The 24,328-nt window shown below is 36.0% G+C and overlaps 1 protein-coding gene across 1 annotated transcript; it reads left to right on the top strand.

Annotated features, from left to right (window-relative positions):
• The first annotated feature begins 11,732 nt into the window (after nucleotides 1-11,732).
• On the top strand, nucleotides 11,733-15,772 carry LOC131050176 (stem-specific protein TSJT1). The gene is made up of 5 exons (XM_057984361.2): nucleotides 11,733-12,239; nucleotides 13,461-13,701; nucleotides 13,796-13,916; nucleotides 15,296-15,402; nucleotides 15,505-15,772. The coding sequence occupies exons 1-5, from the start codon at nucleotides 12,046-12,048 to the stop codon at nucleotides 15,541-15,543; spliced, it is 702 nt and encodes a 233-aa protein (XP_057840344.2). The 5' UTR covers nucleotides 11,733-12,045; the 3' UTR covers nucleotides 15,544-15,772.
• Nucleotides 15,773-24,328: the final 8,556 nt, after the last annotated feature.

Raw genomic sequence — 24,328 nt, 5'->3', positions numbered from 1 at the left:
GAAAGGTGTTGGACACAATGGATCACTAAGACAGGGTGAATTAGTGATTTAAACATTTTTTCTACAAAAGGGATATACTGGTAATATATAAAACAAACTGAGTGCTATCTGGTAGCTCAAACAGTGCAAACTAAGTGTGTGAAATGATTTTCTATAACATCAACATAACTCATACACAAGAATGCATCACACAACACTAGATATACGCGGAAAACCCAATGTGGGAAAAACCTCGGTGAGAATAGCTGTTGGAGATCTTCTGCTCCAATCCAGTCTCACAATGTAAAAGATCTGATTACAATTTTATGGCACCAACCCAAGGAGCTCCAACCCTTGATTTATGAGCACCAACTCAAAGGAGCACCAACCCTTGCACAATTTATAGGCTACAACCTAAAGGACTACAACCCCTGCACTAAGCACCAACTCAGTGAAAACAATATAAAACTCAGTTATACAAATGAGATCCCTATTTCAAAAGAAGTTTTGCAACCTTACAATATTTTTCTCTATCGGTTTCAACCTTACCAGTTTGTGTTTCCTCCACACACTCTGCAACTTTGCTTTGTTGTTGATTCTAACTTTGATAAGTCTCCTCTCACAATATCTTCACAATTCAACTCACACCGATCACTCTTTATCAGATGTTGCTTCCTTCAGATTTTCACCTCTACATCCCATGCTAACTATGTCGGTTTGTTCCTTACACCAGTTTACCCTGCTTCTCATTACCGGTACAGTCTTCTCTCATAAACACTTCAAGTGTTTATCTCTTCGTCTCTCAGACAAAAATTTCACACTTACCTTCACTCTTCAGCAGTACTGATCGCAGTCTCAAGCCATCATATTTAGTCTTGAGATTTCTCGTCAAAAATCAATTCAAACTAAGGGTGGTTAGGGTTTATTCCATCAATCAAATCTTCATCAGATCTGATCTAATCTATCTTGGATCGATCACCTACATTAGAGGAATGCATATGTACACGTTTTCCATCATCCAATGTATATTTGCTAAAGATAGCAATCCCGACCATGATTTTCGGCCTTGAAATCTGTCAACTCATTTATGACTCAACTATTTCCTTCTTGAAGTCCTCTTGCAATCTGATTTCTTTGCATCAATCCAGGCACCAACAACTCCCTGATCTTTCTCTTTCATTCATTCTTCCTCAAGCTGCATCAATCTGTTATTGACCCGTGATTTGTGGTTGTTTCATTAATGTCGACTATCTGTTCCAACAACCACGTCGATGGAAATTTCACCAACCTCTGCATGCTTGCCACCTCAGCTCCACATGGCATCACATCGCCATACACTCAACTTACCGACACAAGATCGGTTTACACTTGAACATTTAACAAACTCATACCGACACAAGCCCTTACCGGTGAGACCTTCTCCTTCTGCTAACCGGTAGTGCACACTACACTGGTAGCACATCTTCACCTTCAGTGGTTTGTGATCATTTTAACATTCTACCTCTTTATCATAAACATGCAACCAACCTCCAAACCGGTTTATGCTCTATCGGTTATCACTCAACATGCTAACACACACATGCATCTCACCTCATACCGGTGAAGTCATTGATAGTCTCAATACCTACTTGTCTTCCATCATACTGGTTGACAAGCCTTCATGTTAATCTTCCTTATGTCGGTTTAATCTTCTTCATACTAGGTTGACTTACCTCTACCGGCAACCTGCAATACCGGTTGACATCAATGACAACTCAACACCAATAATCTCCCCCTTTGTCATTAATGTCAACATTGTCTTTTCTGGTTTCTCTCCCCTTTGATAGAAATGGCAAAAGGAACCTTAGTTTGACACCAATAATCTCTCCCTTGACTACATTCGGTTAAGACACACTCTCCCCCTATGTCCATGCTTCATGAGTCAAGAGTCATAAGATAGTAACAATGGTTGACTCCCCCTGAATCATGCATCCTCTTATGCTTTTAAGTGTTGCCAGATGGTGGGACAACTCCCATCTTTTGTCTCAAGGTACTCAAATGGGCCCAAAGGAAGTGGCTTGGTAAATATGTCAGCAATCTGCTCACTGGTTGGAACATATTCTACTATGGCCTCCTTGTCTGCTACCTTCTCCCTCAAGAAGTGATACTTGATTGCAATGTGTTTTGTTCTTGAGTGCATTACTGGATTCTTGGAGATGTTGATTGCACTTGAGTTATCACATTGGATTGGAATGGGTTCTGGTATCTCCACCTGTATGTCTTTCGGTGTCTGCTTCATCCATAAAACCTGTGAACAACATATAGCATCTTCTATATACTCTATCTCAACAGTAGATGATGACATTGAATCTTGCTTCTTGTTGTGCCATGATACTAACTGGTCTCCTAAGTAGAAAGAACCCCCACTTGTACTTTTCTGGTCATCTATACTTCCTGCCCAATCTGCATCAGTTTAAGCCTACAAAGAAAAGTCTCCTTTCTTTGGATACCACAGACCATAACTGATAGTTCCTTGTAGATACCTAAAGATCCTTTTGACTGCATTTAGGACATGAGACTGTTTAGGAGAAGCTTGGAATCTTTCTACCATGCAAATAGCTTGTACAATATCTGGTCTAGATGTTGTTAGATATAACAGACTACCAATCATAGACCTATAGAGTGTTTGCTCAATTTCTGGTGACTAATCTAGTTTTCTCAACTTACAACTGGTAACCATGGGAGTACTTACCGGTTTGTTATCCTCCATTTGAAATTTCTTTGGCATGTCTTTTGCATACTTGGTTTGGGAGATAAAAATTCCTTTCTCCTATGAGATCTGCAAACCAAGAAAATAGGACAACTCACCCAGCATGGACATCTCAAATTTTGTCTCCATCTGATTTGCAAATTCTTTGCACATGATGTCCTTGTCTCCACCAAAGATTATATCATCTACATATACAACAACTATAATCATATGATCTCCATTTACCTTGACATACAAGTTGTTGTCTGCATTCCCTTTCCAGAATCCTTGCTCCTTCAAGTATTTGTCTAACTAGGAATACCATGCTCTGGGAGCCTGCTTCAAGCCATACAAGGCTTTCTTCAACCAACATACAAAACTCTCATCTTCATGCAACAAGTACCCTTCTGGTTGTTCCATTTACACCTCTTTTTCAAGATTACCATTGAGAAAAGCAAATTTTGCATCCATCTGATACACTTTATATCCCTTATAGGCTGAGAAGGCTAAAAACATTCTTCTTGTCTCTAACCTAGCAACTGGTACAAATGTTTCTTCAAAATCAATATCTTCCACTTGAGCATACCCTTTGCAAACTAACCTTTCTTTATGCCAGACTTTCTTACCTTCCTCATTCATCTTGTTCCGGTAGACCCATTTGGTACCTATGACATTCTTATCTGCCGGTCTAGGAACAAGTTCCCAAGTCTGATTTTTCTCAAATTTTCTCAACTCTTCATCCATGGAATCTACCCACTTCTCACTTTTTCTAGCATCATAAAAAAATTTGGGCTCTAATTCAGTCATGAGGCAGAAATTTACCTGCTCACTTTCCTGGGCTAATCTCCTTATGGTCTACACACCTTCATTCCTATCTCCTATGATATGTTCTTCCGAATGATTCTTCTGCACATACTGGTTGGGGATCTTGTTTGGTGCATCAAAACTTCCTAATCCATTAGCATCTCTCTTGATGAAACACTTGCTTCCAAACACTCTAAAGTGCTTGAGTGATGGTTTCCTTTCATACCATAACTCATAAGGAGTCATTCTACTGTTCACTCTTAATTGTACCTAGTTTAATGTGTAGACTATAGTATGAACTGCTTCCTTCCAGTATATATCCGGTATGTTGGCCTCATTCAACATTGTCCTAGCCATCTCCTTCACTACCCTATTTTTCCTCTCTACCACCCCATTTTCGTGAGGTGTCCTTGTAGCTGAATATTGTCTTTGAATTCCATGTCTCTCACAGTAGTCAACAAACTCATTGGAAGAAAATTCTCCACCCAGGTCTGATCTTAAGCATTTTAACCAGTATCCACTTTCATTTTCTACCATCTTTCTGAAAATCTTGAATCTCTCAAATGCTTGTGACTTATCATGCAGGAAGGTTACCCAAGTCATTCTTGAGTAATCATCTATAAGCAACATGAAATACCTTTCACCGACCAATTCTCTTGTCCTTGTTGGCCCACATAAGTCTATATGTATCAACTCTAAAGGTCTTGAGGTGTTATATTCTTTTATTTTAAAGCTGACCTTTGCTTGCTTACCTCTAACACATTCATCACAAAATGTGCTTGCCGGTTTTATGATCTAAGGTATGTTTCTCATAGACCAATTCTTGCTTATTGTAACTAGATTATCAAAGTTCACATGGCCTAATCTTCGATGCCACAACCAAATTTCATCAACGTGTCACATCATGAACTGGGACTCATAGCATTCCTTCAGATTGTAGACATTACCATCTATCCTCTTTCCTTCTGTCACAACCTGACTGATACTCTTATTTCTTATCTGACAATCGGTAGAGTCAAATGTAAACTTGTACCCTTTGTCACACATCTAACTTACACTCAACATGTTATGCTTCAGTCCTTCCACATAGTACACATCATGAGCCTTGAGCTTGCCATCAATATTATGTGTACCCTGACCTTTGATCTTGATGGAGGAGTTGTCACCAAACTGGACTCAACCACCATTCCAATCATCAAGCTTGATGAACTTTTTCTTGTCTCTAGTCATGTGATTTGAGAAACCACTATCAATTGCCCATAGATTTCTCTTTTTAGCATGTAGAGAAGTCTGCACAATCAAGATGGACTTTGTCTTGTTTTTTTCCTTCTCTACCCAAACTTGTTTCTCTTATTTCTTTTCCTCTTCTGTCACTTTGTGTTCCGGTTTTGTTTCTAACTTCTCATCCGGTACTATTTTCTTTTGCTTGTCAGTTCTCAACTTACAATACCTTGCTATGTGACTAAAATTTTGACACTTATAACATTTCACATTAGCATTGTAAGATGTACTCAAGGCATTCTTGTAGGACATTTGCATATTACTCCTACATTCATAACTCTTTTGACCAAACTTATTGCAATTATAACATGTGACATTTGTACTTTGTTATGCAACAAATGTGTTTCTACTCTCAAAACTAGGGTTGACATTCATTTTCCTACAATCTACCATTCTGTGACTAGACTTATTACACCAGTGACAATAACCATGAAAATTTGGAACATACTGGTTAGGTTGTCTTGAACCTGCAAATGGCTGCCTCACTAGGGGTCTTCCTTTCATGCTACTAACTCTGGTGAATCCTTCATGATCAACACTTTCATTTCTCCTTGGATCTGCATGTCAGTGCATTGAGTATGCTCTCTAGTTCATTGATTGAGTATACCAGTTTGTGTGGCAGTTTCTAGCAACATCTGCATATGTCTTCTTGCTGGTATCCTTTCTTACCGTGAATGTCTTAATCTCTTCACCTTCATTTGAAGAAGTGAATTGTATCTCCTTATTGAATGTGTCTTTTTTGTTTGAACTTTGACCTTATTGAAAACCTAAGCCACCGGTATCTTTAGATTGCTTCTATTTGCTCAGCATCTTGTCCAGGGCTTTAGTGTTACCTTCATATTTGCTTCTCACTTTTATTTCTTCCTGACTTTTCTCTAATTCCTTCTGGAGTTTCATTATTTCTACTTCCAGATTTTGATGCTCCTTTTTCCTTTTCACTCAGACCGGTACTAGTAACTTCACACATCCTCTTGGCCTGTTCCAATTGAAGTTTTAGATCTGAAATTGTTTTCTTAGATTCTTCAAGAGATTCTTCCAACATTTCTTGTTCTTTAGCTGTAGCCTTTTTCACCTTCTTCAGATCTCTTCTTGTTTTCTTTAGCTCTTCCAAGGCACTGATGAGATTTGCTTCAAGATCTACTTCTCCTTCTTTCTCTTCCTCTTCTCCTTCTTCAGGTACCGAAACCTCTTGAGCCATAAAAAGGTTTTCTTTGACTTCATCTTCACTACAAAATTCATCTAAGGCACTTTCCTTGTCTGTGGTATCATTTTCATGTGTGTAAAGACTGCTCTGCTTCCGGTAGCCTCTTCTACCATGTCAGTAGACATTCTTCTTCATGTCCTTACCGTATGATCTGCTACCACGTGATTGATCATCTTCATTCTTATCACCATAGGGACATTTAGCAGCAAAATGTCCAATCTTTCCACAGTTGAAACATTTCAAAGGCAGTTGTCTTTGTATTTGCCTAAACCCGTCTTGAGTCTTTTGACAAAGTTTCCCATGATGTCATCAGAGCCTTCATCGATTGCATCATGAGAAGACTCTTCTTTTCCTTTTCTTGATGTTTTGAATGCAACTTCTTTCTTCACAGCCTTAGTGCCAGCAGTCCTCATCTCATAAGCAATTAGGGAACCATACAACTCATCCATTGTAAAGACTTTCAGATCTTTTACTTTTTCTATTGCTGAGACTTTTGTATCATACTTAGATGTAATAGATATAAGTGTTTTCTTCACTACCACCTCATCTTTTATTTCTTCTCCAAGCCCTCTAATGGTTTTTGTTGTTTCATCAATCCTTTGGAGATAGTCAGCAATCTTCTCTTCATCTCTCATCTTCAAACCCTCAAGTTGTGCTCTAAATGTCTATAACTTGGCTTCCTTGACTTTAGCATCGCCTTCAAATATCTTCTGCAACTTATCCCAAGTTTCTTTGGTAGAGGAGCAATGCATGACTTTAACAAACTCATTATTAGATAACCCACTAAGAATGACATTTTTAGCTTTAGCATTGTTCTCATATTCGTTCCTAGCATCTGGAATAGTAGGGGGATTATTAGGGACTGTATACCCATACACAACCGACATCCATACATCACAACCTAGAGAAGACAAATATGTTTCCATTCTTCTACTCCAAAATGCATAGTTGACACCATCAAACATAGGGCCTTTTGAGGAGGCGGATTCATTTCTTGCCATTGTGAACACTTAACAGGATCTACCCAAGCTAGAGAACGCTTTGAAAAAATAGGGTACCTATGCTCTGATACCAATTGTTGGACACAATGGATCACTCAGAGGGGGGTGAATCAGTGATTTAAACACTTTTTTCTACAACAGGGATATACCGGTAATATATAAAACAAACTGAGTGCTAACTGGTAGCTCAACTAGTGCAAATTAAGTGTGTGAAATGATTTTCTATAACACCAACATAACTCATACACAATAATGCAACACACAACACCAGATATACGAGGAAAACCCAATGTGGGAAAAACCTCAGTGAGAATAGCTGTTAGAGATCTTCTGCTCCAATCTAGCCTCCCAATGTAAAAGATTTGATTACAATTTTAGGGCACCAACCCAAGGAGCACCAACCCTTGATTTATGAGCACCAACCCCTGCATAATTTATAAGCTACAACCTAAACGAGCTACAACCCCTGCATTAAGCACCAACTCAATGAAAATAATATAAAACTCAGTTATACAAATGAGATCCCTATTGCAAAAGAAGTTTTGCAACCTTACAATATTCTTCTTTGCCGGTTTCAACCTTACCGGTCTGTGTTTCCTCCACACACTGCAACTTTGCTTTACTGCTGATTCTAGCTTTTCTAAGTCTCCTCTCACAATATCTTCACAATTCAACTCACACCGATTACTCTTTATCAGATGTTGCTTCCTTTCGATTTTCACCTTTGCGTTCTATGCTAATTATGTTGGTTTGTTCCTTACACCAGTTTACCCTGCTTCTCCTTATCGATACAGTCTTCTCTCATAAACACTTCAAGTGTTTATCTCTTCGGCTCTCAGACAACAATTTCACACTTACCTTCACTCTTCAGCAGCACCGATCGCAGTCTCAAGCCATCATATTTAGTCTTGAGCTTTCCCACCAAAAATCAATTCAAACTAAGGGTGGTTAGGGTTTCTTCCATCAATCAAATCTTCATCAAATCCAATCCAATCTGCCTTGGATTGATCACCTGCATTGGAGGAATGCATCTATATGTGTTTTTCATCATCTAATGTATATTTTCTAAAGATAGCAATCCCGACCATGATTTTCGGCCTTGAAATCTATCGACTCATTTATGACTCAACTGTTTCCTTCTCGAGGTCCTCTTGTAATCTGATTTCTTTGCATCAATTCAGGTGCCAACAACTCCCTGATCTTTCTCTATCATTCATTCTTCCTCGAGCTACATCAATCTATTATTGACCCGTGATTTGTGGTTGTTTCATTAATGTCATCTATCTGTTCTAACAACCATGTCGATGGAAACTTCACCGACCTCTGCATGCTTGCCACCTCAGTTCCACATGGCATCACATCGCCATACACTCAACTTACCGACACAAGATTGGTTTACACTTGAACATTTAACAAACTCATACTGGCACAAGCCCTTACCGGTGAAACCTTCTCGTTCTACTAACCGATAGTGCACACATCGGTAGCACATCTTCACCTCCGGTGGTTTGTGATCATTTTAACATTCTGCCTCTTTATCATAAACATGTAGCCAACCTCCAAATCAGTTTATGCTCTACCGATTATCACTCAACATGCTAACACACACATGCATCTCACCTCATACCAGTGAAGTCAGTGATAGTCTCAATACCTACTTGTTTTCCATCATACCGGTTGACAAGCCTTCGTGTTAATCTTCCTTATGTTGGTTCAATCTTCTTCATACCGGGTTGACATACCTCTACCGATAGCCTACAATACCGGTTGACATCAATCACAACTCATTGCCAACACAAGGTTGAGCATTCCACCATTCAACCTATTACATGAATTCAAAATTTGGGGACATGATTGGCTTAAGACAAGATTCTAATTGTGATCTTACCTAAGATAAGTAAGTTACCGAGAATTGTATAAAAAATTATTGAACATAAGAAATGTAGCATCTCATAAATAATTAACAATTATGTCAAAATATTCAAATTATGTGCTAGAATCATAACTCCAAGACATTGATAAAAATAAAATAAAAATACTAATATGTAAACTTTTCTATTCTACAATTATTATTTCATCTCTAAAATTAATCTTATATTTACTTACTTTTTAAAAACTAATATTTATATTAAAAATCATTTAAAAATTGTACATAGAACATCTATTTTTCAACAAAACCATTATAGATGATCAATTAGATTATTGATAAAAATGCCCTATATTGAAAACTCTTTTATAATAAAATATTAGCTAGCAAAGAATTTGTTTAACCTTGAAAACAAAAGTCTTAATATTAAATGCAATTAAAATAAATTTTAAATTTAATATAGTCTCATGCAATCAATAAATAATTTCTTGAAATCACCAAGATTCTTTTCGTAAAAGTTAGAATTGATATTAGCTATATAAAGTAAATCCCATAAAATAAATTACATTAAGATAAAGGAATCTAGGAACAAAACATTTAAATTGAATTGAATTAAAATGGTGCTTTAGCATCTAGATGACTTTTGTCTACTTCTGAATCTGATCCCAAAAGTCATACAATAAGGGGTCCTTGCAAATTAATTCAAAATATGATGGAAGGTTTGAATTTAGGATAAATAGACCTAGAATACACCTAGGGAACAATCAATTAAATGGGCATACGAACATAAATGGAGATCACAAAGTGGGTCATTTTTATCTTATTTTTAATAATTTTTTTTAAAGAAAACGTAAGGTATTTAGTAATAACTATTATTTTCACTTGTTAATATTTAAAGTAAGAAAAGTAGTGAACGCATTAAGGAATGTTATGGACTTCTTATATAAGGATTGCAGCTTAGAATTTCATATGTATTAGTCAAGTCCAAACACCAAATTACTAATAAAATCAAGAGGGATATGTGGGTGGAAACGGATGTCAATGTAGGATGGTAGTGGATGTCATCATGTCAATTGACACTTATTGATTGTTGTTGTGACTCTCTAAATGATTATTTTAAATTATTTACTTAAAGTGTATTTTGACAATAGATGTCTCTTGACTTAAATATAAGGTGGTTTATGTACCTATAAGAGGATAATGTTTTGGATACTTTTTTGTAATATGCTTTTGATGATTCAATAATGTGATGAATCCATTGTGATGAGCAAGCTTCCTAGGATGATTCCTTCAAATACATAACCCTAAATACATAATTTTAAATGTTTGACATCCACACCAATAGCTAATGTTCAATTCTTGAGAATATTATCCTTAGAATATGTTAATGTGTCCTAACTTTGCTACTACACCAAAAGCTTGAGCTATGAATGAGTGCACCACTAATGAGATTAGATTTAATTAGGGACCTGGAAGGCAAGGTTGAGGGTTCCACCACTCAATAGTTTACCCCCCTAAAATGAGAGGTTTGATAAATAGGAAATGGTCAACCGTAGGGTGACTCAACTACCTAGGAGCAAGAATCAAACCATTTCTTAGTAGAGTCACAAAAATATTAACACACCCAAATTTTGCTGCTACACCAAAATCTTGAGTTGTTAATGAGTGTACCACTGGTGATTTTAGAGAGAATTAGGGATCCTTAAGGCAAGGTTGATCATTCCACCACTCAACATGTTGCATGAAAAAATGAATGATGAGGACATAATTCGCTAAGGACAAGATTCTAACTGTAATTGTGTCTAGGATAAGTAAGTTAAAAGGAATTGTATTGAAAATGCTTGAATATAGAAATCTAGCATCTCATACTATAGTGTTAAGTCTAACAATTATGTCAAAACACTCAAATTATGTGCTAAAATCATAATTCCAAAACATAGACTGAAAATAGCATAAAATAAGAATAAAACACTAAAAAAATATTAATATATACACTTTTCTACTCTACAATTATATTTTTTACTTCTAAAATGAATCTTATATTTACTTATTATTTAAAAAATTCTATTAGAAATTATTTAAAAACTATATAAAACATCTAATTTTTCAATAAAACCATTATATAGTTTATCATCCAAATGAATGTTTAGTTAGATTGATAAAAATGTCCTATACTAAAAACTCTTTTATAATAATATATTAACTAACATCCTATATTGAAAACTCTATTTATAATAAAATATTAGCAATAAAATTTAAATATAATACAATCTCATCCAATCAATTGAGTAATTTCTTGAATTCACCAAGATTCTTCCCTAAAAGTTAAAATTGGGATTAAATATATGAAGTAAATCCCCTACAATCAGATATCAGATAGCTATCAGATCTTTAATAATCTCCACTGAATCTTTCATTGTAGATTAAAATGAAAGCCTTGAAAACTTAAAAGGGCAAAAGTATTTTTCACCAACCAGTAATGATGGTTAAACTTTCTTTTTATCATTCTTATCCATTTCAAGACACAGTGGTCTCTGTTTTTGTATTGTAAGTTTTGACACTAACAACAAGAAGCCAAGCAAATAATATGAAGATGATTTTGAGAGGAGGAAAAGCATCTATCACCCATCTTGTCTACCTAGTTTGTTTGGCCATCAAGTGTTACCTAGTGAACAAGGAACGCCTTCCCCATCAAGTGTTGCCTAGTGAACAAGGAACGCCTCCCCAAAGCATTGGAATGGCTGAGTCACATGTGTCTCAATCACCTCCTAATTCAACAGGAATATCTTCACAAAGTTTTTCAATCTTTCTTATCCTTTTTCTCTGTTCTTTTCAATCTTGTCCAGACCCAAAATTTGTGGCCTTAGTTTAATGGCTTTTCAAAATTTGGACTCTTATCTGTGTTATTTTGTACAACAGGTGAGTGGGCGGAGGAATCTGAATGTCTTATAGATAATTCAGACCTCATTTTCTTCACAAGAAAGACCCCACATTTTCTCCATCATCATTTTAAACCGGCTTCCTTGTTTCACATGCCGATAGCTTTCTTATCCTCATCATCCCATAGAATAATTCTGAAGAAGCCTTTCTATAAGTATCATCAAGTTCTGGTGATTTAGCAGCTCCACAAAGCTTCCTGCTTTGCATTCTCTGTGTTCTTGATATATAATTTGTAATCAAGATGTTGGCTATATTTAATAGCAAAGTGGCAGAAGGGCCAGAAGAAATGAGGATGAGCAGTCCAGACATCAAGAAGTCTTCATATGATCTCTTCAACTCTTTTCAGGACGCCTTTCCACATGCTCTCTCTTTAAAGATGGAGGATATTGCATACATGGCCTATACAAAAGATACTCAGTCATTTCTCCGCCCCAGGTATCATATCAATAATGGTTGATAGATTCTTTCCCTAAGAAAATTGGGTCCATAAAATCCATCAAATTGGTTTATTGTCTATTTGTTGGCTTATAAAGTTAGTTTTAAAATTGATTCAGTGTCTATGGGCTGTTAAATTTTCATGGATTAGTTAAGAGTCGAATTTAGGATCTCTCGTTTGTTGTTGGGTGTTCTATCATAGAGCTATCAGCTCTCTTGGTGATGGGCGACTCATTTTCTGTCATGCTACATTGAAGGTGTTTGGGGATCCTAGTTCGGCCTAGCTCTGCTGAGCTGGGCTATGATAGCATGTTAAACTTTCCATGGACCAGTAAGGAGTCAAATCTAACACCTTCTTTGTACCGAGTTACTAGCCCTCTTGATGACTGGTCCTTCCTTGGTTCAAATATAACTTATTTTCTAACATATGTTCATTTAGAATCTATAATTTTTCACCACATCACATTGAAGATGCTTGAGGTGGGGATCCTAGGGCAACCTGTCTCTGCCAACACGGGTTCTGGTAGTATGTTAAACTTTTCATGGACCAACTAGGAGTGAAACCTAAAACCTTCTTATCATTGAATTACTGGCCCCGTAGTTTTTCTTGAATTAAACAAAATTTTATGGAACCTGTACTTTTTCTTTTAATAGATTTGATCAATTTTTGTTTTTGGAAGTCTGAGTAATCATTGCACTAATACCATTTATTCTTTGCAGATGAGCATACTAATTATAAGGCTTATTTGAAAACCTTCTTTTAGAAATAGTCCAATATCTTTATATTAATTGTTATAAGGAAATATTTCATTCTAGTAACATACCCTGTAGCCTATAAATCATTTAAATTACAGACTAATAGATTTTCTGTGGCTTGAACGTGCCATCTGATTATCTAACTCATTTTAACTCAAAGTTTTTGTGAAGTTATGAATTCAATTTTACAATCAGACATTTTTTCCAGTTATAAGGATTGATAGATTCCAAATTAACGGGTATTTATAAATGAAGTGTATTAAATATTATTTATTGTAATTAGCTGTGATTAATTTTCTTGACCCATTTTTGGAGACTGTACCAAAATTATAATAGGTTTTCATGGAATCAAACTATTCTCAGATGGGTTAAATACTAATAGAATTGAAAAAACTCAATTGGGCAATCCTTACTGTCAATCATCAGGATGGATTCTGAATTTTTATAATTTATTCTTATTTCCAGGTCATTTGCAGTTAAGGATGACTGTTTCTGCTTATTTGAAGGCAACCTAGAGAATCTTCCAAGCTTGAGACAGCATTATGGGCTCTCAAAATCTGTAAATGAGGTTTTACTGGTTATAGATGCTTACAGGACACTCAGAGACCGTGCTCCATACCCTGCAACTAAAGTGGTTGGACACTTAGAGGGTCAATTTGCCTTTGTTATTTTTGACAGAACTACCCAAACTGTATTTGTTGCTACTGTAAGACCCAATTGCATATTATTGATTCTGATAATTTTTTTGTGCATATGGTGATCTAGCAAGCTCATATGAATTGCATGATGAGTGCAAGCAGGACTCTGAGGGAAAAGTTCCCTTATACTGGGGTATCACTGCAGACGGTTATCTTGCATTCTCAGATACTGCAGAGGTGTTGAAGGAAGCTTGTGGAAGGTCCCTGGCATCCTTCCCTCAAGGTAATACTAATTATAAGTGTGAAACAGTATTCTCTTTTATATGGATCACAAGCCCTTTAAAATCCTGCACTTCTTAATAATAACTTTAAAGTCTATGGGAAAGGTGAGAGTATGTAAATTACTCCAAATGGTAACAGTCAACAGGGTAACAGAGGTCTCTGTATTTTTATGTCATAAACTATTCAGGCAGTATGTTCAGTCTAGTTTCATCTAAAAATAATGGCAGAAGTAGATAATAAAGTTAATTATCAGGTTCAATCATAGTTTCATATAAAAGAAAAAGCTACAAGTAATTTATTTATGTTATTAATTTCAATTTTTTATTAATTTAAAAAATTCAAAAGTAGGTAAGCTACCTCTGTAAAACTACTGATTCCACTTTACAACATGGTTTAAAAAAGGTTCAAAATTGATATACAAACCCTTCTATGGTCAGAACCCCTCTTTGGTTCTCTTAAGTTCAAATATGTAATTTCTTACAAAATGTATAAAAGAACACTACTAGACCAAACAATCTTATATTTATGTAAGAAAAATAAAATGTATGTGTATGTGTATATAGAAAATAATATTTCTATATATAACAAATATTATTTTCATATTAAATTTTAGAAATTGTATATTTTTATATTTCATAATAATGAAATATTAGATGTATATATATCAAATTACATAATCTGATTTGTAATTAAATTTATATAGTATAGATGATTATATGTAGTCTTATTGCATTAGATAAGAAATGCCATTGGCTTGAGTGATAAGGGTTTATGACAATTGGTGCAATATGTTTAAGGGATGTGGATTAATTGTTGTTGACTGAAAAAGACAAAATGATTTCTTATAAGATCTTTTATCAAGATTTAATTAGGGCTTCCTAAGAGTTCACCTAGTACTATTCTACCTTAAGCACACTTTTTCATAGAGTTTTTCCATAATCAAACCCATTTAAGCACACTTCTTTTCCATGGAGTTTTTCCAAGATCAAGCCCACTTAGCTTGCTACTCAATTTGTAAAACTTTATTATGAAATATTATTATAGACCTTCTTAGACCATTCATTGGTAAGTAGTGATGCTTTTCATAATGTATCAAATTATGTGATGTTTTAATAGAGTTCAACTATAAAGTCAATCTCATTGATCCACATTTTATGAGTAGTGGTTTAAAAAAAAACTCAGTCATAAACAAGAATGATAGATTTAACACTCATTACATCTAACTATATAAGGATTGAAGAATTAACTTTATTATTTCTATTAAAGAATGAGAAACATGTTACTTCATCAAACACTATAAAAAATATCATTGAGAATACTTAAAATAAGATTCTAGATCTTGAGATTCTTTTCAGTCAACAATTGAAGTGGGTTATGCAGGTTGTTTATTTTCGAGTAATTTAGGCTTGAGAAGCCATCAAGATCCAAGCCAAATGGTGAAGGTCACTCCCACAATGGATAATGAGATGTGTAGCACTACCATTAAGGTTTATATCACTTTCCTATCGCATCAATTAGTCATCTTGCTTTAATGGTATATTTAGACTAAGAAATTTTGATTTTCCCAATATCTGATTGGGGTTTTGTAGGTTGAAGGAGAAAGCCACATCCCTACTCCCATCATGTGAAAAATACCATTTTGGAACAAAAATACGTATAACATGAGAGGATAAAAATCCATGGTTAATTTGTTTTAGGAATCTTATATGGGTTTATAGGCTCCATGTGTATTTGAGTGAGAAACTTTAGAATTCCAACTTACTTATAGACGCTTGTAGCATGGGTGTTAAAACCATAGCTTAAATGCTTGTATTTTTAATATGCCTTTTTATTAATTTTCCATCAAATTGAGTTCTATATGTGACTCATTCAAGTAATAATGGTGTTTTTATAGCTTTTCTCAAAAAGTGTTTATTTATAATTTTAAAAATGGTGCAATATGTTTGTAGATATTTAAATATTTATTGGATAAAATATATAAGATTAATTAAATAACAAATGAATCTAAATTTAAAAATTGAAATTAATAAATTAAATTATTGAAGTTGAATGTAGAAGTTAAATAAATTAAATGAATGAGTATTTTGCTTTGAAATTGATGAAGATGTTGTCACAATGTGTATATAAAATAAAAGCAAAAGTAATTAGCTTTGAAATGATGAACATGTCACCATGTAAGTATAAAAATAATATAAATTAAATGAACACGTATTTAACTTTAAAATTCATGAAGATGTACCATGCATCGAAACTTATTGTCATGATGCCATAATTTTAAAACATTTTAGATGACTATCATTGACCAAGGTTTTGATTGTATATTTCTTTGATTCACTTCTATGAATGTGGACTTGATCTATGTGAGCGACTTGAAATTGATGTGCATATACAAGTTGTAGGTTGCAATACTGATCTAATGAAAAGTGGATTACTAATTTTCTCACATTAATTTTGGATATTTGAATATGTGAAAATAAACAATATACACAAACACCTTTGCTTTATATATGTTTAATTGTGTAGGTTCTTCTCAATTGCAACCCATTAATGGATCAATTCAATGCTGATGAACTAAGATATATATAGTCCCAGATGTACATACCAAGAATTCACCTGCTACAATTAGCTTATATAAGACTAATAACATATAACAAATCAAACCAAAAATGGAACATCAAAGCAATGGATATCCCCAAATTTATGAACCCGCACCCTGAATAAGTGGCTGGAAACACCATGCTATTACCACAGAAAATACATGATGAGGAGGTAGAATAGAAGTTGGTCTTCTTTGAGGTTGGTGGGCTTTTTCTCTCAATGTGTTCCCAAATCAATCCCTAAGCGCAAATGGGATTCTTCTAAACCTTTCTCCTATCTCCTCCTCTCTATTCAACACTGCTTGCACCCTATTGTATTGGTCATCACTCCTCCTTACCTTCCATGCTAAGGCATTCAAGTCTGAAATGAGATCCTCTTGTGTGTCACCAAAAATGAACAAGTTTCGTTGTCCAACTGGCTGAATCTCCTCTCTTCCAGGAATGGGCAACTGTTGGAGAACCATGGTTTACCAAATCTTGTTTGCACCTTTAAGGAATTAAATCATATTAAAGTGTTGATTGAGAATCTGGACAGGTCTGCAAGGTATGATGACTGTCCTTCACTTTTCAAGAATGGAAATTTCTAAGTTGGATACAAAGAACGTTGGGTTACTCAAAGCAACTTTCTAGGTTCAAATGGTCATTTTGATCAAATGACTCAATGCAATGCTGTGGATATTGTAGTAGGGTGTCTCAGGGCTTAAATTATCCATTTTGATGGTTTGAAACAATCAATTGCTCCTCCTTCCTTACCGATTTCATGAAATGGTCAAATTTGCTCCAAAAAGGCTACTAGAATTAGCCCTAGTTTTTGATGAAATTTGTTCACCCTGTTCAACCTACTAAACTTCATGACAAACCCTTGGAGATGTGGTCATTTGATGATGAGAGCTCAAGGATTTTTGCTATGGCAAGTGCTATACGAACTGTTTGAGGACTGTCCCACAAAATATGCAATTTTCAAGGGTTTTTAAGAGTTTTAGAGAGGGTTTGCAATTTAAAGGTCTCCTCCATGATGCTAGACCAATTTTAAATGTTCCAAACCTTGCTTTAACATGTATCAAACACTTCCAAGGATCCAAAACCTATCTTAGCATACTGACATTATGTCAAACAAGTACCATGATGCTGTCTTTACACAGAAATAACAGTCTAAAGACTGGGACATCGATGTTTTCAAGGTTTTGTATACTTTGTTAACATTAATAAAGCAAGTACAATGAAAGTATATCACATATGAATGCAAAAATATCTTGACAACAGTTGGAGTAACCTGCAAACAAGTAGGAAAGGGTCTTTTTCATGACTGTTGGTCTCTTACCCGCCTTACTGCACTTTTACAGTCTTAAAACTGTGACAACTTTCTTTCTCTGTTTTGACCTGCTTCTTCACTCTGTCCCTGGCCTGCAAGAAGGTATTAATGGCATGATAGAATAGTGTATATAACTTCTTCAAATATCTTGAAGGTTTGAACACTTAAAGGATGACACAAATCATAACAACATTATGTGACTATGACAAAGAATACACTGTTTTAGGATCCTTATTTAGGTCCTTTACAATCAAAATGTGTAATTTGTCTTCTTCACATTGAAACTACTTGCAAATACATTTCCATTTTGCATAAAAGAGGAACCCATCATTCCACACTACCCATTTGGGAGGTTGGCAATGAGGTTTTATCCAATGAAACAGTGACTCACTGTTTTTACAATCTAATTACACCTTTGCTTGTTGCAACCAGCCAAGTCATGAGAGAGACAAGGATGGTGAAATACAATTTAGACTCTTGCCAACTTAATTCTTCTTCAACATATCAAAGTACAGTGCTATGAATAGCAAAGTACCATTCAAACAACTTTAAGGATACCCAAGCCAAGTTGCTCACTCCACATACTTGCCATGGGTTTACAAACACCTGTGCATAGTTAGAAAAGGAAAATGGATGTATGGTAAAGTATGTACAGATCCAACAAATTCCCTCAAAGCCATGGATGAAGAGACTTTGAAGAAATTAGTTGGACCATGAATGATCTTCCATTAGAACCACAAAACAATGCCTTTCTCAAGAGCACTTCAAACAAAACTTGTTCCAAACCCCAAGAAAAGATCAGAGATCACTACTAAAACATCAAAGGAGATCACATAAATCAAAAACAGGTTCAGTACGGACTCATGGAGCCATGGTACGGACTGTACTCTAAAAAGTGCAGAAAACTAGTTAAAAACTCACAAAATACAATCACAAACAAGTATTTCTCTTATTTTTCCAACATGAACTATACACACAATGATTGGAACATGGTTTTTATACATGTGCCAACTTGTTGAAGCCTTTGTATGGACAGGTACAGGCTGGAACTAACCAAAACCACCAAAAACCACTTTTTTGACAACTTTTGACAACTTTTTGTTGCTCAAAAATTGCATTTTGACTTCCGGTGACTTGGCACTCAAACTAATGACTCAACATCATTTAGAAACACTAAATAAACATTCTCCAATTCCTTTCAAGGCTTTACAACATCAAAAATTCAAAAATGCTCATTTGGACCCAAAATTGACAATTTTTGGCCTACTGAGCAAAAACCAAAAATCTTGGAAACTCTTAAACAAAATGAGTTCCAAACCTTATTACACCACAAAAAAAACCTATTAAACCTAATAGAAGCATAAAATAAATACACATGCTTAATTTGCAATAAAATGTTATACCTGCTAGGATTTGAGCATTCAGGTGCTCAGGTGCTCCTGCACCATACTCCCCTAAGGACAAAGAAGTCATGTGACTCCTTTGGGCAGTAAAGAAAGAGGAATTCTAGTTTTGAGAAAGTCACTTTCAGGTACCCAAGTGGCTTCAGAAACTGGTTTATCCTTCCACTTGATAAGATGCTCCATGTAGGTATGGTGTCTTGTCTTTTTGATGATTCTTGAATCTAGTACCTGCTGAGGAATGGGAGTAGAAGAAGAGGGGAGAGAAAGATCAGAAAGGGAATGAGAAAGATCTGAAACTCTTTGTGAATCTGATGGTAGCTCCCCTTTGAATGGCACCAAATCTGCAACATTGAAAATAGGAGACATCGAAACTTCATTAGGCAAATCAACTTTGTAAGCATTATGGCCATATTTAGCCAAGATTTTGCATGGTCCTACTCTTCTCATTTGTAACTTAGTAGGCACTCCTTTCTGTAACCGTGACTTGTTGAGATGGACCATCACATAATCACCTACTGCAAATTGAACATCTCTTTTTGAAGCATCAACTCTCTCCTTAACCTTTTGAGTAGTTTCCTGTAAAGACTTCTGTACCTGCTCATGAATTTCTTTCATAGACTGTGCCATATCTTCTGCTGTACCACTCACTTGCTGCAAATTAGTTACATCATTTAACTCGAAAACACCTCTAGGATGCATTCCATAAACAATCTGAAATGGGCTCTTACCAGTGGATCTGTTTACACTGTCATTGTATGTAAACTCTGCCTGATGGATGAGTTGATCCCAACTTTGCCCATATTCTTTGGTAAGACATCTGAGTAGGCTACCCAATGTTCTGTTCACCACTTCTGTTTGGCCATCTGTCTGTGGATGATAAGCTAAGCCAAAAGACAAGTTAGTACCCAATTTCTTCCATAAAGTTTTCCAAAAATGACCCAAAAACTTAGCATCTCTATCAGATACAATACTGGATGGCAAACCATGAATTCTTACAACTTCCTTAAAGAAAATAAAAGCAATGTGACTAGCATCATTAGTAGTTTTGCAAGGTATGAAATGTGCCATTTTACTGAATCTGTCAACAACCACAAAAATACTATCACACCCTGCTTTAGTTCTGGGCAAACCTACCACAAAATCCATACTGATGCAATCCCAAGGCCTAGAAGGTATGGGAAGAGGCTGATACAAACCAGCATTAGTGCTAGTACCCTTGGCTTTCTAACATACCATGCATTGTTCAACATATTTCCTGACATTTGCCTGCATCTTAGGCCAAAAATAGTGTCTCTGAACCAATTCCAAAGTCTTATTAAGACCAAAGTGACCACTCAAGCAACCATTGTGCTTTTCCTGTATCAGATTCTCCCTCATTGAACCTTTTGGCACACACAGCTGTCCACCCCTGAATAACAATCCATTCTGCAAAGTATAGTCAACATATTCACTATGAAAAGTATTCTAAAAATCTTGACACACCTTGTAAATATCAGCAAAATCAGAATCATGTGGATATAAATCCTTAAAACATTCTATACCAATACTTCTAATCTGAATTTCCTGAACAGTAAGTAACCTCCTACTCAATGCATCAGCTACTTTATTGCACTGTCCTTTCTTATGCTTCAAAGTAAAGGTATATGCTTGCAAAGACTCTACCCATTTAACATGTCTGTGACTAAGCTTATCCTGTGAATTGAGAAAACTAAGTGCCTGGTTGTCAGTGTAAACCACAAATTCTTTAGGAAGAAGATAATGCTTCCATTTCCTAAGTGCCTGAACCAAAGCATACATTTCAAGATCATATGAAGAATATTTCATCTTAGCATCATTAAGCTTTTCACTGAAAAATGCAACAAGTCTATTATCCTTACTCAAAACAGCACCAATGGCAATATTACTTGCATCACACTCTAAGGTAAACAATTTGTCAAAACTGGGTAGAATCAACACTGGTTGAGTAGCAACCCAGACTTTCAGCAATTCAAATCCCCTGTTGGCTACTTTTGTCCACTGAAATTTCACTTTCACACCACCCTTAATGGTTTCTAACATAGGTGCACATATTTCACTGAAACCTCTGATAAATTTCCTATAAAATTGAGCAAGTCCATGAAAACTCCTGACATCACTAGCATTCTTAGGGGTTGGCCAATTAACTATGGCTTCTACCTTATCTGGATCCATCTTCAAATCACCCCCTGAAACAACAAAACCCAAATAGACCAGCTCTTGCTTAAGGAAATCACATTTCTCTAGATTGATAGTAAGTTGTTCATCATTCAATCTTTGTAAGACAATCTGTAAATGTTGGAGGTGTTCTTCCTTGGTTTGACTGAAAATTAAGATGTCATCAAGGTACACAACTACAAACCTGCCTATGAAGTCATGTAACACCTCATTCATCAATCTCATGAATGTACTGGGTGCATTTGTTAACCCAAATGGCATGACTAGCCATTCATACAACCCCTCATTTGTCTTGAAAGCTGTTTTCCATTCATCTCCTTCTTTGATGCAGATTTGATGATAACCAATTTTTAGGTCTATCTTACTGAAATATTTTGCTCGCCCTAAACAATCCATAAGATCTTCTATCCTAGGAATGGGGAATCTATACCTGATTGTGATCCTGTTTATTGCTCTTGAATCTGTACAAAGTCTCCAAGCCCCACCTTTCTTAGGTGCTAACACTGTGGGTACTGCACATGGACTAATGCTTTTTCTAATCAATCCTTGGTCTAGGAGCTCTTGGATTTGTCTTGACACTTCCTGATTTTGTTCAGGTGTCATTTTGTAAGTAGCTTTGTTTGGTAAGGATGCACCTGGGATGAAGTCTATCTGGTGGCTAATGGCTCTCTGAGGAGGTAGAGAGGTTGGTTGACCATCATTTACAATTGACTTAAACTGATATAGAAGTTGTTGCACCTCATATGGGATTTCTACCTTCTTTTCTTTCTTTTCATCAACAGGTTTAGTTACCAATGCAAAACCTATGCCATCACCTTCCTTTAAGGTATGAATGAACTCCTTTTCACCAACTAACAAAGTTTTGGGAACTTGTGGTTTGCTGCCCTCTCTTTCTTCATTAAGGGACTAAATTTTATAGTTGATACCATTCTTGAAAAATGAGTATGAGTTCTTTTCACCATCATATTGTGCTTTCCTGTCAAATTGCCAAGGTCTTCCTAAAAGCAAATGACAAGCATCCATAGGTAGTATATCACACAAAATCTTATCTTGGTACTCACCTATGTTAAACTCTACCCATGTTTGTTCACTCACCAATACATGCTGCCCTTTTTCCAACCATGTGACCTTGTAGGGCTCATTGTGTTGTATTCTAGGTAGATGAAGTTTTGTAGCAGCTTCTTCTGATATGATGTTATCAGTTGATCCTGAGTCAATGATAACTTTGCACACCTTTCCTTGGATCTTACATTTGATCCTGAAAAGAGCTTTCCTTTGAGACATATCTTTCTGGGATGGCTCTTTCATGAGGATCCTCCTGATCATGAGGTTTTCCCCTTCTTCTGATGGTAGACACCTTTGATTTGGTGTAGTTTCCTCTTGCACAAAATGGACTCTCTTATCACCTCCTTGAGATGAACTTGGCTTTTCTGGGCATCTATATGCTGGATGGCCTAGTTTCTGACAGTTGTAACACTTCCTTGTGGAGAAGTATGAACCTCTTCTAGGTCCATTAGATCTACCCCTTCCTGGGTTGCCTGATCCCCTACCCCTATAGTTGGGTCTGCTCTGAGAATCCCCGCTTTGCTCAATAAGCTTAGACTCTCCCTGGGACCTATGATCTATGTATCTTCCCCCAAAACTACCTCTATGACAGCCTCTGTTTCCTCTACCTCTGCCTCTACCATTCTGTTCTTGCTTCTTCTTGTTTCTCTCTTCTACCTTCAGTGCTAATTGAAAACACTTCTGTAATGTGTTGGGACACCATAGGCTTAACTCTTCCTGAATATTCCATCTTAACCCATTGAGATACCTAGCTACTCTAACATTTTCATCTTCTTGTACCTTAGATCTAAGGCTTAGTTTTTGGAATTCTTCAGTGTAACTACTGACATCTAGGTCCTTCTATCTCAAGTTTTGTCTCTTCCTATGTAACTGGATTTCATAATCTTTAGGCATGTAGGTGTCTTTGATCATAGTTACCATTGTCTTCCAGGTGGTTATGGGTTTCTTTCCCTCTTTCACCCTTTCCTCTTGGATGAATTTCCACCAGGTCAAGGCTGCCCCTCTCATTCTGGATTTGGCTACCTTCACTTTTTGTGCTTCAGTAATGCCATCACATTCAAAGTGATTCTCTAGACCCTCTATCCACTCCATTAGTGCTTCTGGTTCCATCTTGCCACTAAAAAGGGACACTCCATCTAGGGCCTTTCAAGTCAAAGCTTTCAAAGCTTGTAAAAAAGTTTCTTGTTCTCTATCCAAGATTGGATCTGGTTTTGGGATCTCTTCCTCTAAGGTTTCCTTCTTATCTTTAGCATTTTCCACTCTCTCACTGACTTCTTCAGTCTTGACTTCTACTTGGTTCAACTTTTTTTCAAGTTGTTGTAATCTTTCCCTAAGGAGTCTATTTTCTTCAACCTGATCCTCCATCCTCTTTGCTAACTCTACATTGGTCACCATTTTGCTGGTGTTGTCTCCCACTGACTCACTAACTGACATGTGCTAATCTCTCAACCCAAATCTGAATTGGCTCTGATACCACTATGATGAGGAGGTAGAATAGAAGTTGGTCTTCTTTGAGGTTGGTGGGCTTTTGCTCTCAATGTGTTCCCAAATCAATCCCTAAGCACAAATGGGATTCTTCTAAACCTTTCTCCTATCTCCTCCTCTCTATTCAACACTGCTTGCACCCTATTGTATTGGTCATCACTCCTCCTTACCTTCCATGCTAAGGCATTCAAGTCTGAAATGAGATCCTCTTGTGTGTCACCAAAAATGAACAAGTTTCGTTGTCCAACTGGCTGAATCTCCTCTCTTCCAGGAATGGGCAACTGTTGGAGAACCATGGTTTACCAAATCTTGTTTGCACCTTTAAGGAATTAAATCATATTAAAGTGTTGATTGAGAA

This window comes from Cryptomeria japonica, chromosome 1 (genome assembly GCF_030272615.1).
Source record: "Cryptomeria japonica chromosome 1, Sugi_1.0, whole genome shotgun sequence".
Lineage (NCBI taxonomy): Eukaryota > Viridiplantae > Streptophyta > Pinopsida > Cupressales > Cupressaceae > Cryptomeria > Cryptomeria japonica.
The sequence above is the reverse complement of the archived record's forward strand: the minus strand, read 5'-3'. Positions and strand labels throughout refer to the sequence as shown.